The sequence below is a fragment of the Mobula hypostoma genome, chromosome 10, assembly GCF_963921235.1.
Source record: "Mobula hypostoma chromosome 10, sMobHyp1.1, whole genome shotgun sequence".
NCBI lineage: Eukaryota > Metazoa > Chordata > Chondrichthyes > Myliobatiformes > Myliobatidae > Mobula > Mobula hypostoma.
Genome location: NC_086106.1, coordinates 51,016,537 through 51,033,784, shown reverse-complemented (window position 1 = coordinate 51,033,784; position 17,248 = coordinate 51,016,537). Strand labels below are relative to the sequence as shown.

Here is a 17,248-nt window from a genome sequence, read left to right as displayed (position 1 = left end):
GAGGGAGGTGAGAGGGTGGAGTGTAGTTCAGAGGAAGCATTGTAAATATGGAATTGTCCTTCATTCTTTAGCATATAAAACATCATGTAGTGTTGGTTTCGGGGTTTTCCTCCAAAAGGGTCTCAATGTGATGCCTGCTCTATCTCATTTTGTCAAATAAAGACACTGCTTCATATCCACCAGTGCTTCTCACCAGTGATTTCATTCATGCAACAATATTAGTAATAGTGTTAGAGACAACTTTCTGATGATCCAAAGAGGGGTCCTCTTCAAGGGGTAGGTATGAGCTGTTTGAGAGTTGCTTCCTGGCCTCAGCAAGGTAGAGGTAATTCCACCACACTACCACAGTGCCCCTTTGTCTGTGGGTTTGATGGTAAGGATTGGTGTGGGGAGAGAGGAGGGCAGTGCATTCGAGGAGGAGAGAGGAATGCTGAAGTAAAGAAGGTTGAAGTCTCTTGGCAGTTTGAGATGAAATGATCCGGAACAGGCAGAGAACCAGACCCTCTATCCTTCTATTGGGTAATCCTCATAGTTCTGCATTATTAAGCACTGTGATTTGGTGCAACAGGTAGTGCTGCTACCTAATAGCCCCAGGGAGCTGTGTTGGATCTTGACCTCAGGTGTTGTTTTTGTGCAAAGACTCAGAGGTTTTCCGCAGGTGCTCTGATACATTACAAAGTTGCTGGTGGATTATAAAGTTTCCCTCAATATAGATGAATGACAATAAGAATCAAAAGGAAGTTGATGAATGAGAAAAAATTGTAGTGTTATAGAGGGAAAAAAGGAGAGGAGGAATGGGAATTATAGGATTGCATCTCAATTGCAAAGCAATCATTGTAACTAATGGGGCAAACAGCCTCCATCTACACCACTGTGAGAATCAACTATCAAAACAAGATTACAGACACTATACAGAACATCTTGGCAGATATTTCATTTTGTTTGCAAACTTCCAACAAGAAAAATACATGGTCATCAATTTGCAATCTGAGAACATGTGTCAGTAATTTCTATTATTAGCTACTGAGGTCTACCTGTAATCTACTCAGAACTATAAAATAACACAGACATTACCTAATGTAAAATCCCAGAATGCACTCGGTACTTTGCTCCATAAAATTCAAAATGTTTACAGAACTTAATGCACTTAGTGCTCTAATTGCATACTTTATATTGAGTTACCATCTGAATGCCGTGTGACTTCTTGTTCTATGACTACATGAATAAATTACAGTTTAGAAGAAAGGTTGAACAAACAAGTTTTCTGAACTCTGAACACAGACGTTGCATCTCATCATTCATATCAATTTGCCTTACCATTGTGAGGTACTTCCAGGCTTAAATGACACTTCTCATTAGAACTGTTTCTGTGGAGACAAATAGCATTTACTGGAAATCACTGCTTGTTAAACTTTGGATCTACTGGAGGATTAATGGTCAAAGTAGTGAGCCTGGTTGAAACTGGATATTTTGGATATTCCTATTGATGAATTACAAGCAGTTGATAAGCTTGAACTATAGTTTCCTTGTTTGAACTTCAGAAAGTTTTGGTAAAAAATTGTCCACTTCCATGCAACAGTAAAACTACACTAATTGAGCAGCCTTGACGTGGTAGGTGAGCTTTTTTCTGGACTACTGAATATGTCATATCCATAGATCTGGTTTCAGGAGGTCTATACGAGATCTCAGATTCCTGTTCGTGAACAGCATTGGAGATATTTGATTTGTTGTTGCATAAACAGAGTTCCATACACAAAAAAGAAGTTGTCCACCTTGTGCTGTAGAGAAATGCCTTCTTCATCCATTGCTTTAATGGACTATTTGAAGGTATGGATAAACCTTTCAGCTAACCCATTCGTGCTGGATGGTGAGGAGGTGACTTGAAATGTCTGATGCCATTTTTCTACATGAACAGTCGGGATTCTTGTGACATATATTGTGCTCCATTGCCTCTCACAATTTGTTCTGGTAAACCATTTCTGGCAAAGATAGTCCTCAGAGCAGAGACGGTCTTTGCTGAGGTGGTTGACTTCATTGGTATAACTTCCGGCCAGTTCGAAGAGCATCCATAGCAATAAGAAACATAGAGTGCATGAATGGCCCAGCAAAGTCAATATGTACTCTTTGCCGTGGCACAGGCAGCCACCCCACGGGTGTAACAGTGCTTCTGGGGGTGCATTTTGAATTTGTTGGCACTTCGAACAACTTTTGACCAAGTGTTCAATCTGTTTATCTACTTCCGGCCACCACACACGGCTCCGGGCGAGACTCTTCATTTTGACTGTTTCCAGGTTTTCTTCATGCAGATTTTCTAATACTCTGGTATGCAGTTTAGAGGGAACCATAACACAAGATCCACACATCATTGTTCTTTGACATACTGACAGTTGCTCTCATCTTGCTGTGAACTCTGAAAGCAAAGTTTTACCATGAGCTGGCCATTCTTGCATCATATTTTCATAGACTTTTGACAATGTCGGGTCATTCCTTGTTTTCCTTCGTATTTTGGAATTTGTTACCAGCAACTGGTCCACCAATGCAGTGTGGAACACTTCTGCTGGGTCACAGTATGAAGATTTCTCTTCTTCAGTTACCAATAGTGGAAGACATGACAAGCCATCAGCATTGCTGTGTTGTTTGATACACTTGAACTCTATATCATAAGAGTGGGCTCCTAGGAATAGAGCCCAATGTTGGAACTGAGTAGCAGTCCTCATTGGAATTCCCTTCCTGGGGTTGAAAATGGACAGCCGGGGCTGGTGATCTGTCAGTACCGTAAACCTTTGTCCTTACAGGTAGTAGTGGAACTTCTTTATTCCCCATACTGGACTAAAGGCCTCTCGGTCAATCTGTGTGTAGTTGTATTCTGTGCTTGTCAGTGATCTTGAAGCAAATGCAATCAGGCATTCAGATCCATCTTTTATAATGTGCGACAAAATGGCTCCAATGCCATAAGGGGACGCATCGCACACCAGTTTGATGGGCAGGGATGGGTCATAATGGGTGAGCAGTTCATCAGATGTTATTAGTCTCCTTGTTTCATTGAATGCTTTTTCATATCTTTCTGACTCACTTTGCTCTTCTCTGTAACAGTGCATTCAATGGATGCAGAACTGTAGCAATTTTTGGGAGAAACAGTTTAGAAAAACCCATGTATGACCTGAGTTGTGACACATTTTCTGGTTTGGGTGCCTGTAGCACTGCTTCAATTTTCTCTTGTGACTTATGTGAACTAAAGCTCGTCAATGACATGTGCAAATAATATGGCCTAATCTCAAATAATAACAAGGTTGCCTACAGCAAAGAAGTCATCACCCTGACACAGTGGTGTCAAGAAAACAACCTCTCCATCAATGTCACAAAAACAAAGGAGCTGGTTGTGGACTACAGGAGGAATGGAGACAGGCTAACCCCTATTGACATCAATGGATCTGAGGTTGAGAGAGTGAACAGCTTTAAGTTCCTCAGCATACACATCACCGAGGATCTCACATCGACTATACATACTGGCTATGTGGTGAAAAAGGCACAACAGCGTCTCTTTCACCTCAGACTATTGAAGAGGTTTGGTATGGGCCCACAAATCCTAAAAACTTTCTACAAGGGCAGAACTGAGAGCATCCTGACTGGCTACATCGCTGCCTGGTATGGGAACTGCAAAGCTCAATCGCAGGACTCTGCAGAGGGTGGTGTGGACAGCCCAGTGCATCTGTAGATGTGAACTTCCCACTATTCAGGACATTTACAAAGACAGGTGTGTAAAAAGATCGTTGGAGACCTGAGTCACCCCCACCACATACTGTTCCAGCTGCTACCACCCGGGAAACTGTACCGCAGCATAAAAGCCAGCACCAACAACTCTGGACAGCTTCTTCAACCAGGCCATCAGACTGATTAATTCATGCTGATACAATTGTATTTCTATGTTATATTGACTGTTGTACATACTATTTATTACAAATTACTATAAATTGCACAATGGGAGGAGGAGCTTAGGAGAGTCAATGGTGACTAACGGTGACTCCTTTGTTTGCACCTTCGAAACAGCTCTATTTCTATCTTTAATAGATCTATTTTTTCCTTTCAAGGTTCTTTTGAAAACCCTGACCAGGAGTTACACGCTGACTTTGGTTCTTTGCGGGAATGGAACCTGCTCTTGGGGTTTCACAACTGGCTGTTATTCAACATGCCAAGGTCATGGCCTAAGAGCTTCGCTTGCCTATGGAGGTCTGAGATCTCATGGCTCTGGAGACGGGCGGATCAAAGGTCAGTGTCATGGCAGGAGATCGACATGTCATCGGGGGAGTCGGAAGATCTAGGGCTGTGTGCCCAGAGACCTGAGATCTTTGGGCACAGAGTTCGAAAAAAAAACAGATTTTTAACATCATAAGCCAGCAAATTGTTTGTTATGTCTCCCCTCTCGCTGTGAAATGGAGACGTCTCTTTCTCCCTTATTAGAGAGAGAGAGATTGCTTGTGGTATGTCGAATACTGGGTGAACGCGTATACTTTGAAGTATTGCAAGTCTGTGTCTTTACTGTTGCTTTGCTGCACGCTTGATGCTCAGTGGTGGGCACCGATGCTTTTTTTTGCTGGTGGGGGAGGAGGGATCGTTACTTGCTGCCGCTTACGCACAGGAGGGAGGGAAACTGGGGGGTGTGGACTTTGGGGTTCCAATATTTAACTGTCATTCATTCTTTGGGAGCACTCCTCTGTTTTTGTAGATGGTTGCAAAGAAAAATTATTTCAGGATGTATATTGTATACATTTCTCTGACATTAAATGTACCTTTGAAACCTTTGAAACATTACACATTTAGATTTTTACACCTCAATATATGAAGGATAATAATATGATGGTAATAAAGTCAATTCAATCCAATTCAACATAATATGAGACTTTGTTCTTGAAAATCTTACATTTGTCTCTCTTCGTGCTTGGTAAGCACTTTATCAAGTTTCTGCAAGTGCTCTTCATCATTTTTGCCAGTCACGATGATGTCATCAAGGTAACATTGTATTCCTGGGATATCTTGGAACACTTGGTCCATTGTTCCTTATCAAATTGCTGGAACTGATGTGGCGTCAAAGATGAGACAATTATACTGGAACCCTTGTGAGTGTTGATTGTGAGGAACTTCCTGTTTGACTCCTCAGTCTCCATTTGCAGACAAGGCTTGTGACAAGTTAATCTTTCCCTGCCTGCCAAAGTTGCAAAAATGTCTTCTATTCGTGGCAGGAGATGCTGCAGAGTACACGACAGAGGGTTGATGCTCACTTTGAAGTCCCCACATATGTGAAAATTCCAAGCTTCCCTTTTTTGATCACTGGAACAATGGGCGTAGCCCAATCACAACCTTGGAGAGGATTCCAGATGCCTCCAAGCTCTGCAGTTCAGCATCCACTTTAGGACATAGTGCATAAGGCACTAGACACACTTTATGGAATCTTGGTGTTGCTGCTTCATCCAGTTCGATTCTGGCCTTCATGCCTTTGAGTATAACAATCCTCTTCTCAAACACCTTCTCAGTAGCATTAAGCAGTTGTGACACACTGTGGTTAGTGCTACCATTTGGGCTGCTTTTGCATGTTGATGTCACACTAAGAACTTTGATTATGTGCCAGTCTAGGTGGATTTTTCTCAACCATTCATGTCCAGAAACAGCTGGCCCTCCACTTTTTAATTCATAAGGCTCTAACTGCCGTGTGTGACCTCCATGCATCACATTTACTTTCAGTTTGCCTCTGGGAGATACCTTTTCCCCTGTGTGGGTCTTTGGCAACAGCAAGGTCTTTTCTAATGGTAGCTTAAAAAAGTCTGTTGTAGTCAACCTCTGACATTATACACAAAGCTGACCCTGTATATAGCTCCATTTTCAGTTTTACACCGGACACATTTATTGTGACCAATATGATTTTGCGATCTGCTTCAACAATACTGTGCAGTTCTAGGCATGACTGCTCAACTTTGCCAGACTCTGTTGTCTGATTCTGTTTCACATTTAGTCACTTTCTGCGTTTGTTTAGTTTTATCTTTGAAACTTCTCATTCTGTTTGGTTTTTCATCTTAGTTGTGCTTTTTGTCTGACTTACCAACTTTCTTTGTGGCCTTGTCTGCAACACTCTCTACAAACCTTTTCTTTGAATCAACAGTCATTTCCATCATGGGAGTATTTACCCCATTGATAACATTTTTGGTTTTTGCACCATTTGGGGATATTTTGTGTGTTTCACACTCTAACCCCCTTTTCTGTAGTTCTGCTGCATCCTTTGTTGCAGCCTCTAACAATACGGCAATGGTCAATGATCGTTTTAAGGTTAGGTATCTCGTTTTCAGTAGCCTCTCTATGCATACCACATACAAGACTGTCCCTTAATGCATCAGAAAATCCATCTCTAAAGTTACAGTACTGGGAAAGTTTGTACAGTTCTGCAATGTATTCCGAAATGCTTTCCTCCTTTGGCTAGTTTCTTTTGTAAAATCTGAATCTCCCAGCTATTACTAGCGGTTTAGTAACAATTTCATTGAACATCTTGCAGTTTGGCTTTGCAGGAGATACTAAGTTACGTAAAGGCCTGTGCATGGAGTCTTTCTTTTCCTCATCCATGTTGTTTGTGTAACAGTACAGTTCAACACTCTCGATATACAGTATGATTCCCAGTCCTCATTAGCACTATCAAATTTGTCAACTTTCCTAACTAAAGCCATTGTCATGTCATTTTCACTTTAACTTTGCTAGCTGTGCATCTTTCACTCTGTACTATGCAGTTACTCACAAATCCCTTTGTTAGAATCCATGACTGCCTTCTCCTTACTGTTTAATCTTTCTCTTCACTGTTTCTTCCTCCGAATTCTGTCTTAACTGTCGGTGTCATTGTTGATATTTGCTGAATTTCAGATTCGTACTTGTCGCCAATTTGTTGTGTGCATACAACTACATATCAAATAAATAAAGCATGCACATGGGAGATGAAGTTAGCTGGTGTATTTACATTGAAGAGAGAGATCAACGTGCATGCATAGACAACAGATCAATGTGCACAGGTAAGTTATTATTCCATCTGTGGTGCTACGGGGAGTCATTGCTATAAACAGATAGATCCTTACATTACAGTATATTACTCCTGTTATTATATCAACACACTTTTCATACACATTTTAAAGATGCCACAATTTAATAAACTTTTTGATGGACCTGGTTAGTTTCAAGACAGAATGAAAAATGTGAATTCAAAGGCAGCAAAGAAAACGGGCTCCTGGTGAGTTTAATGAACGTATAAAAAGGGAGATGTAGTGAGTTTTAGGGGAAGGTGGCAAAGGGGGCTCCAGTGAGCTGGACAGGAGCATGAGAAATGTACCCCAATATGTTTAAAGAAAGGGCAAGAAATAGAACCATGGTAAGTTGAAAGGGAGAGTGAGAAACACAACAACAGAGAGTTCATAAGGAGGGCAAAAAATGGGCTCCAGTGATTTTAAAGTGAGTGCAGGAAACCAGTGATTTTTAAAGGGAATATGGAAAATGTGTCTAATAAGTTCAGAGGACCACAGGAAGTGAAACGTCAATGAGTTTGTAAGGAGAGCTGCAATTAGCATAGGTGCATGAAGTTTTAAAGCAGCCTTTTATTTTCATTTCTTGCTTCTTTTCTCTCTGTGTAATTTTCCCTCTGTTTATATCAACAAAAGATTTTGCTTGACTTTATCCCATACTGTTTCCTTGACCAGTAAATCTCAGTGAATTGGAGAGATACTAAAGGCTCTTCTGTTTCCTAAACTTCCTAATGCCTTCGTTTCTGCAGTGTCAACTCATCCCTCGAGAGTATTACAATGCAAAATAAAATCTGCTGATATTTCAGGAAGAAGACTAATAAGGTGAGACAGGTGTGAAATCTACTCCAATAACATCCAGCACATCAGAGTTGAGACCGTCCATACCTGATTCAGCAACCTCTGAAATAGACTTGTCTTGCACATGAGCCATGTGTCCAAGAATGGAAAAGATGGCAAAGCCAGCAAGTATACTTGTGGCAGAATTCACAACACAAACAATGATGGTGTCTCTGTAGCAATTATTGTGGAATTTGTTATAGGATGACAGTGTTATTAAGCTGCCAGCGCCCACTGAGAGAGAAAAGAAAATCTGAGTTGCAGCATCTTTCCAGACCTGGTGAATAGAAAATGAAATCAGTCAAATTTTACTTGAATTCATTCAACGTTAACCTTGAAGAACATGAAAGGATTAATTCCACCATTCTACAGTATGTATGGTTGCCCTGGAGCTGAGCATGCTTCACTTTGGAGTATCTGTGAAGCTGAGAATGTTGGAATAACACATTTAGTGAGTTGGTCACACAACAGTCTAAAGGCCCAGGGAAAGATATGGAATGGGTGAGGAGAGGGGTCACGAGTCTCATCCAGAAGTGTATCGAGGATGTTGTCCCTCAGAAATCAGTCAGGGTCTATCCAAACCAATAACAGTTCTGTGTGAGCAGCACTTACCATGCGACACAGAGCTTATGTTGCCGGTAACGAACAGCAACTTAAGAAATGAAGCTACGATCTGCGCAAAGTCACCAAGGCAGCAAAACAATACACGGACAAGATCCACACTCAACTCTCCACCAACAACACATGCAGCTTATGGCAAGGTCTGCACACCATCACAGACTTCAAAGCTAAACACAGTGGAGTTTCCAACAATGCTGCCTCTCTCCCAGATGAACTAAATCTTTTTTACGCTCGATTTGATGTTGCCAATACTGATGAGCCCCTGAGGGGAGCCCCTGATGCGACCTGCAGCCTGGTCATCTCTGAGACTGAAGTAGGAGGATGTTACTAACGAGCAGACAGTCAAAAGGCTTCGGGACCAGTCAGCATCCCAGGACGGGTACTCAAAGTGTGTGCGGCACAACAGGCAGGTGTGTTTACAGACACTTTTAATCTCTCCCTCTCCCAGTGTAGAGTGCCCTCCTGCTTCAAAACATCCACCATTGTTCCTGTACATAAAACGGACCAAGGTAACATATCTGAACAACTGGAGTCCTGTCGCACTCACCTCAATATAAGCAAATGTTTTGAGGGGCTGGTCAAGGGCTACAACTGCAACTTGCTACCACCCACACTGGACCCCCTAAAATTCACCTACCAACACAACCAATCGACAGATAGCACAATAACCATAGCTCTTCATAATGTCCTTACTTACCTGGAGAAGAGCTTATGTGAGAATGCTGTTCTTGGACTACAGTTCAGCATTTAACACCATAATTCCCTCCAGGCTCGACAAGAAGCTCAGAGACCTCGGCCTTCACCCTGCCTTGTGCAGCTGATCCTGGACTTCCTGTCAGATCGCTGGTGGTGGTAAGAGTGGGCTCCCTCACCTCTGCCCCTTTGACCCTCAACACAGGTGCCCCTCAGGACTGTGTCCTAAGCCCCCTCCTTTACTCTCTGTATGCCCATGACTGTGTTGCCACCCACAGCTCTAATCCGCTAATTAAATTTGCTGACAATACCACACTGACTGGCCTAATCACAAATAATAATGACGCAGCAAACAGAAAAGAAGTCATCACCCTGACACAGTGGTGTCAAGAAAACAACCTCCCCCTTAATATCACAAAAACAAAGGAGCTAGTTGTGGACTACAGGAGGAATGGAGACAGGCTAACCCTTATTGACATCAATGGATCTAGGGTTGAGAGGGTGAACAGCTTTAAGTTCCTCGGCATAAACATCACCAAGGATCTCATGTGGTCTGTACATACCGGCTGTGTGGTAAAAAAGGCACAACAGTGCCTCTTTCAACACAGATGGTTGAAGAAGTTTGGTATGGACCCCCCCAAATTCTAAGAACTTTCTACAGGGACACAATTGAGAGCATTCTGACTGGCTGCATCACTGTTTGGTATGGGAACTGTACTTTCCTCAATCGCAGGACTCTGCAGAGAGTGGTGCGGACAGCCCAGTGCATTGTAGAAGTGAACTTCCCACTATTCAGGACATTTACAAAGACAGGTGTGTAAAAAGGGCCCAACGGATCATTGGGGGCTCAAGTCACCTTAAACTCACACTGTTCTAGCTGCTGCCATCCGGGAAATGGTATTGCAGTATAAAAGCCAGAACCAACAGGCTCCAGGATAGCTTCTTCCACCAGGCCATCAGACTGATGAATTCATGCTGATACAATTGTATTTCTATGTTATATTGACCGTCCTGTTGTACATCATATTTATTTATTATAAATTACAATAAATTGCACATTGCACATTTAGATGGAAACATAACTTAAAAATTTTTACTCCTCGTGTATATGAAGGATGTAAGAAATCAAGTCAATTCAATTCAATTCAGTCCAGGTGCATCAGTAGCAGGAAAGTAGTGCAGGAGACCTCTACATCCAGAACAGATTACTGCTTTGGTTATTGTTGAGAGGATTGGCTCATTAGGCAAGGGTAGCAGTAGTCAGGATCATGGCACCATTATTGGCTCTGCTGCACAAGAAGGCAGAGAGAAGAATGGCAGAGATATCACAGTGGATGATTGCCTGGTAAGGGAAATAGGAGCTTTTGTGGCTGCAAACAAGACTCCTATTTAGTGTGTTGGCACCCAGGTGCAAAGGTGATGGGTGTGTCAGAGCGGCTGCAGGGCAGTCTGGAAGGGGAGAATGAACAGACATTATCATGGTGCATGTGCATGGAAGTGTTTGTGCATGTAGTTCAAAAGGTAGGTTTGCAGGTATAACTGGTTATCAAGAAGGCAAATGGACTGTTGACCTTTATTGCCAGAGGTGTTGAATTTCAGAGCAGGAAGGTTATGCTGCAACTGTATAAGTACTGGTGAGTCTGCAGCTGGAGCACTGATTGTAGTTCTGGCTTCATGACTTACGGAAAGAAACTGACTTTGGAGGCAATGCAGAGATTGAATAAACTGGGACTATCTCGCTAGAATTCAGAAGAATAATAGGGGATCTTATAGAAATATATAATTGTGTGAATGGGAAACTAAAGTTGTTTTCAGTGGTAGGTGAGACTGAACTAAGGCACATAGCCTCAAGATTCAAAGGAATAGATTTAGGACGAGATGAGAAGAAATTTCTCTTCCCAGCAGTATCTGCACTCCAGTGGGCCTCCACTTTTTCCACTGAAAGTTCAAACAAAGCTTTACGCTGCTAAATTAACACATCTTAATCAATAAATTGTCTCAACATAACTTTAAACATCTGCTATAAAACCATTGTAATGAGTTAAAGTTTTAAGATTTTTTCCCACAACCAACTCCATTAGCATTGTGAAATCAGAATTATGAATGAAAATACTTTTCGTTCATTTTTCTTACTTAAAATTTATTTCCTGTCTCTTTAACTTTCTGAATCTACTCTTTCCATTCCTCTATTTACCTTTCTGTGGATACATGAAATTGAATACAAAACTTTGTGTTCCATTCTCTGTCCTTGAGTTAGTAATGCCAACCCTTCTGTTTGATTGCTGAGGATTTAACCCATTACTTTCTTTCCCTTTTCATACAGATCACTGATTCTATTTGGAAGAAACTGTGATATTTCCATTTCCAACTGATGGAGAGTCATAGAACAAAGTATCAGCAACACTAAACAAGCAGAATTAATAGGAAGCACTGTTCAATGCCTTGCCTCTGTGAATATTGGATCAACCTTTAGACCGTGGATTGATGGGAAGTTACACCTAAAAACTCAATTACTGAATTGGTTCCAAGATTTTAGAAAAGTTTCAAGAAAAAAATATATTCTGTGGCTTCTAATCTTAGGTAGCCTTATTCATCATCTTATCTTCCCATTGCAATTTCTCCTTTCTTTCCTGTGTACAAACATGGAATGATAAAGATCTAACCTGGTCCCAACATAGTGATGCAGCTATAAAGAAGGCAAGACAGCAGCCATATATGAGCTTGAAGAGATTTGGTTTGTCACCTAAAACACTTTAAAACCTCTATAGATGTACCTTTCTGGCAGGCTGCATCATTGTCTGGTATGCTGGGGACAGTGGGGGGGGGGGCACCACACAAGTCTAAAGAAAGCTACAGGAAGTTGTAAAATTAGTCAGCTCCACCTTCCGTGGTATCTAAGTCACCTTCAGGAGTGGTGCCTCAGAAAGGCAGAGTCCATTATTAAAGAGCCCCACCATCCAGGTCATGCCCTCCTCTAATTGCTACCATCAGGAAACAGATACAGAAAAAAAGAAAAAGAAAGAAGAACTGCCTGGATATTGGAAGCTTTCCACATGCTCCATGGGATTCAAAATAAATTTAATATATTTATTTATTACTTTCCCCAAGGGACCAACATCTTTATCATCGGAGCAACTAAATATGCCATCCTATCTTTTGTAAATAAGGGTGCCAAATATTCAAAAATGTATCATATTTATCTCTTAAATTATAAGTAATTTTTTTGAGTGGAATACAACTAGACATTTCATTGTTCCAACGATTCATACTTAAATACGAACCAATTTCCAAGTAACTGCTATAGCCTTCTTGGCTACTGCCAATGAAATTTTTATGAATTCTTTCTGATATTTATTCAGTTTAAGTTTCGGTTTTATCCCTTCAATATCACCTAATAGAAATAATACAGGGTTATATGGAAGTTGAGTTCCAGTAATTTGTTCCAATAAGACTCTTAAATTTATCCAAAAAGGTTGAATTTTAGAACAAGACCAAGTAGAATGTAAGAAAGTACTAATTTCTTGATTACACCGAAAGCAGTGATCAGATAAGTTTGAATTTAATCTATTTATTTTTTGCGGTGTAATATATAATTGGTGTAAAAAATGATATTGTACTAATCTAAGTTGAACGTTTATTGTATTTGTCATACTGTCAAGACACAGTCTTGACCAATTTGTTTCATCAATATTAATATTCAGATCCGTTTCCCATTTTTGTTTTGACTTGTGGATTCCTTGTTTAATTGTCTGTTTTTGAATCAAGTTATACATACAAGAAATAGATTTTTTAAAAATACTGTGGGTTTGTTAAGTAAATCAAAACATCATCAGCAAATAGATTAATTTTATATTCCTCCTGATTGACTCTAAAACTCTTAATATCTGGATCAATTCTAATTAGTTCTGCTAATGGCTCTATCGCCAGGACAAATAAAGCAGGTGATAATGGACCACCTTGTCTAGTTGACCTTTTTAACTGGAATGGTGTTGAAATTTGACTATTTGTCACTACTTTAGCATTAGGGTTAGTATTTAAAGTTTTAATCCAGTTTATAAAAGGTGTTCCTAACCCATATTTTTCTAATACTTTAAATAAAAAATCCCATTCCAATCTATCAAATGCTTTTTCTGCATCCAAGGCTATTACTATACTCATCTCCTCCATTTTTGTGCCAAATGAATTATACTGAGTAGCCGAGTTACATTATCTGCCAATTGTCTATTTTTAATAAATCCTGTTTGATCCATATGTATTAATTTTAGATAATATTTAGATATAAATATTTAGATAATCTATTCGATAAAATTTTTGCTACTATTTTATAATCCTTGTTCAACAAAGAAGATGCTGGTTTTAAAGGATCTCTAACTTTTTTTGGCAATACTATTACAATCACTGTTGAGAAAGATTCTGGGAGTTTATGTATTTTTTCCGCTTGGCATATTAACTCCATAAAAGGAGGAAATAATAAATCTTTAAACTTTTTATAAATTCAGGTGGAAAACCATCCTCTCCTGGAGATTTATTACTTTGGAGTGATCCTAAAGCTTCTTCAACCTCTTTTAATGTAAACGGCATATTTAATCCCTTCTGTTCTTCCAAATTCAGTTTTGGAAGAGTTACTTGTGATAAAAACCTTTCTATCTCATTAACATCATTTTGTGATTCTAACTGATATAATTCAGAATAGAAACTTTTGAAGGTTTCATTAATTTCTAAAGGTTTATAAGTAATTTTATTTGCACTTGTTCTAATTGCACTTATCATTTTGGAAGCTTGTTCTGTTTTTAACTGCCAAGCAAGAATTTTGTGTGCTCTCTCATCTAACTCATAATACCTTTGCTTAGTTCTCATGATTGCTTTTTCCATTCTATATGTCTGAAGCGTATTATATTGTAACTTCTTATTGACAAGTTGTCTTCATTTTTCTTCTGTCATATGTTTTTGAGATTCTTTTTCTAATTTTGTAATCTCTTTTTCCAATTGATCTAGTTCTGCCATATATTCTTTCTTAATTTTAGTCGTATAACTTATTATCTGACCCCTATCGGTATATATCGGGGGGAAGGGTTAAGGGGAGGGGGAAGGGTTAAGGGGAGGGGGAAGGGTAGACATTATCTTTCTATGTAATCACTTCGAAAACTCAATAAAAATTATATTCAAAAAAAAGGAAAGAGATGCAGAAGCCTGAAGGCACACACTCAGCAATTCAGGAACAGCTTCTTCCCCTCTGCCATCCGATTCCTAAATGGACATTGAACCCATGAACCCGACCTCACTTTTTTTAATAAATATTATTTCTGTTTTTGAACTATTTTTAATTTAACTATAAATATACATATATTTGATTGATTTATTTAAGTTTTTTCTTCAGTATTATCATATATTATGTTGTACTGCAGCAGCTAAGATAACAAATTTCATGACACAAGCCAGTGATATTAAAGCTGATTCTGATTCTGAAACTAGCTTGATAAAAATTGCAACCTGGTATAATTTTACAGAAGTGAATGACAATGACGGTTATTGATCTTTGCTTGAACAAGATTGCCACATCTTGACTTTCAACTGAATTAACAATGTATACAAAAATAAGTTACAACAAAACAGGAAACAGTTTCAGGAAAGCATTTGGCATTCTACAGAATATCCTGGTTTGCTTACCTCAGCATTAAGCAGTTTGGTGAAGTCTGACTGGCTTCCAATATAGAAGTCAATCCCTTTTTGAGCTCCTTCAAGGGTTACGCCTCGGATAAGAAGCACGATGAGAACCACGTAAGGGAAGGATGCAGTGAAGTAAACCGCCTGGCATTCAGAGGGATTGTTAGATTCTCCTGTGTTTCTAGTACAGCTTTTACATACAATAATTACATAGAAAACAATAGGACTACTGTAAAAGTGGTTAATGAAGCAGAAGCGAATTGCTCTGCAGGTCAGTGTCTGTGAAGAGACTTGCAACCTTTCAGCTTAACAGCATAAGACCATACGACTAGGAGCAGAATTAGGCCATTCGGCCCATTGATACTGCTCCACCATTTGATCTATTTCCCTCTCAACCCCATTCTCCTGCCTTCTCCCTGTCACTTTGCATGCCCTGCCATCAAAAATCCAACAGCCCCCTCCTTAAATACACCCAATTACCAAGCCTCCACAGCTGCCTGTGGCAACAAATTCCACAGGTTCACCACCCTCTGGCTAAAGAAATTCCTCCTCGTCGCTGTTCTAAATTGATGTCTCTCTATGCTGAGGTTCTGTGGTCTGGTCCTAGACTCCCTCACAATGAGAAACATCTTCTCCACATCCAACCTATCTAGGTCATTCAACTTTTGATAAATTTCAATGAGGTCCCCCTCATTCTTCCAAATTCCAGTGAGTACAGGCCCAGAGTCATCACATGCCCCTCATATGATATGCCTTTCATCCCAGAATCATTTTTATCAAACTCCTATGAACCAACTCCAATGCCAACATATCCTTTCTTTGATAAGGGGCCAAAAACTGCTCACAATACTCCAAGTGACCTATAAAGCCACAGCATTACATCCATGTTTTTATATTCAAGTCCTCTTGAAATGAATGCTAGTATTGCATTTGCTTTCCTCAACCTGCAAATTAACCTTTAGGGAATCTACACGAGAACTCCCAAGTCCCTCTGCACCTCAGATTTTTGAATTTTCACCTGATAGTCTATACTTTTGTTCCTTCTACCGAAGTGCATAACCATACACTTCCTAACACAGTATTCCATCTGTCACACCTTTGCCCATTCTCTTAATACGTCTAAGTCCTTCTACAGACTCCTTGTTTACTCAACAGTAACTGCCCCTCAATGTATCTTTGTATTATCTGCAAACTTGGTCACAAAGACGATCAATTCCATTATCCAAATCATTGACATACAGTATAAGATAAAAAGAAGCCATCCCAACACAGACCCCTATGGAACACCACTAGTCTCCGGCAGCCAATCAGAAGAACGTCCCTTTATTCCCACTCTTTGCCTCCTGCCAATCAACCAATGCTCTATTCATGTTGGCATTTTTCCTGTAATACCATGTTTATCTTGCCAAGCAGCCTCATGTGTGGCACCTTGTCAAAGGCTTTCTGAAAATCCAAATATACAACATTCAATAATTCTTCTTTCCCTGCCCTGCTTGTATTTCCTCACAGAATTCCAACAGATTTGTCAGGCAAGATATTCTCTCAATGAACCTTTGCTGACTTTGGCCTTTTTTATCATGTGCCTCCAAGTTCGCCGAAACCTCACTCTTAGCAATTGACTCCAACATCTTCCCAACCATGAGGTCAGGCTAACTAGCCTATAATTTCCTTTCTTCTGCCTCCCTCCCTTCTTAAAGAGTGGGCTGACATTTGCAATTTTCAAGCCCTTCAGACCATGCTAGAATCTATTGATTCTTGAAAGATCATTACTATTGCCTCCATAATCTCTTCAGTTACCTCTTTCAGAAATCTGGTGTATATTCCATCTACCTTCAGACCTTCCAGTTTGCCAAGCACCTTTTCCCTAGTAATAGCAACCGCACTCACTTCTGCCACCTGACACTCTCAAACTTGTGACATACTGCTCGCGTCTTCCGCAGTGAAAACTGATACAAGATACTTATTCTGTTTTCTCACCATTTCCTTATCCCCTATTACTACCTCTCCAACATTATTTTCCTGTTGTGTGATATCTATTCTTGCCTCTCTTTTACTCTTTATATATCTGATAAAACTTTTGGTATCCTCTTTGATTACTATTGACTCAATTACCTTCACATTTTATATTTTTTCTCCTTATACTTTCTTCTAGTTTCCTTCTATTGGTTGTAAAAGCTTCCCAATACATTAACTTCCACTAACTTTTGCTCTATTGCATGTCCCTTCTTTTGCTTTTATGTTGTCTTTGACTTCCCTTGTTAGCCAATGGTTGTGTCACCCCACCTTTAGATTACTTCTTATTTGGGATGTATTGATCCTGTGCCTTCCAAATTGCTCTCAGAAACTCTAGCCATTGTTATTCTGCCTTTATCCCAGCTAGCTTCCCC

The 17,248-nt window shown here is 40.0% G+C and overlaps 1 protein-coding gene across 3 annotated transcripts in view; it reads right to left on the bottom strand.

Moving 5' to 3' along the window:
* Nucleotides 1–17,248, bottom strand: part of LOC134352895 (sodium- and chloride-dependent neutral and basic amino acid transporter B(0+)-like) — a 91,760-nt gene that overhangs the window by 46,419 nt on the left and 28,093 nt on the right. For all 3 annotated transcript variants that reach the window (XM_063060477.1, XM_063060479.1, XM_063060478.1), the window contains 2 exons: nt 14,865–15,005; nt 7,932–8,160 (listed from right to left, as the gene is read on the bottom strand). In XM_063060477.1, coding sequence (XP_062916547.1) covers nt 7,932–8,160; nt 14,865–15,005 — 370 coding nt within the window. The remainder of the gene's footprint in view (nt 1–7,931; nt 8,161–14,864; nt 15,006–17,248) is intronic.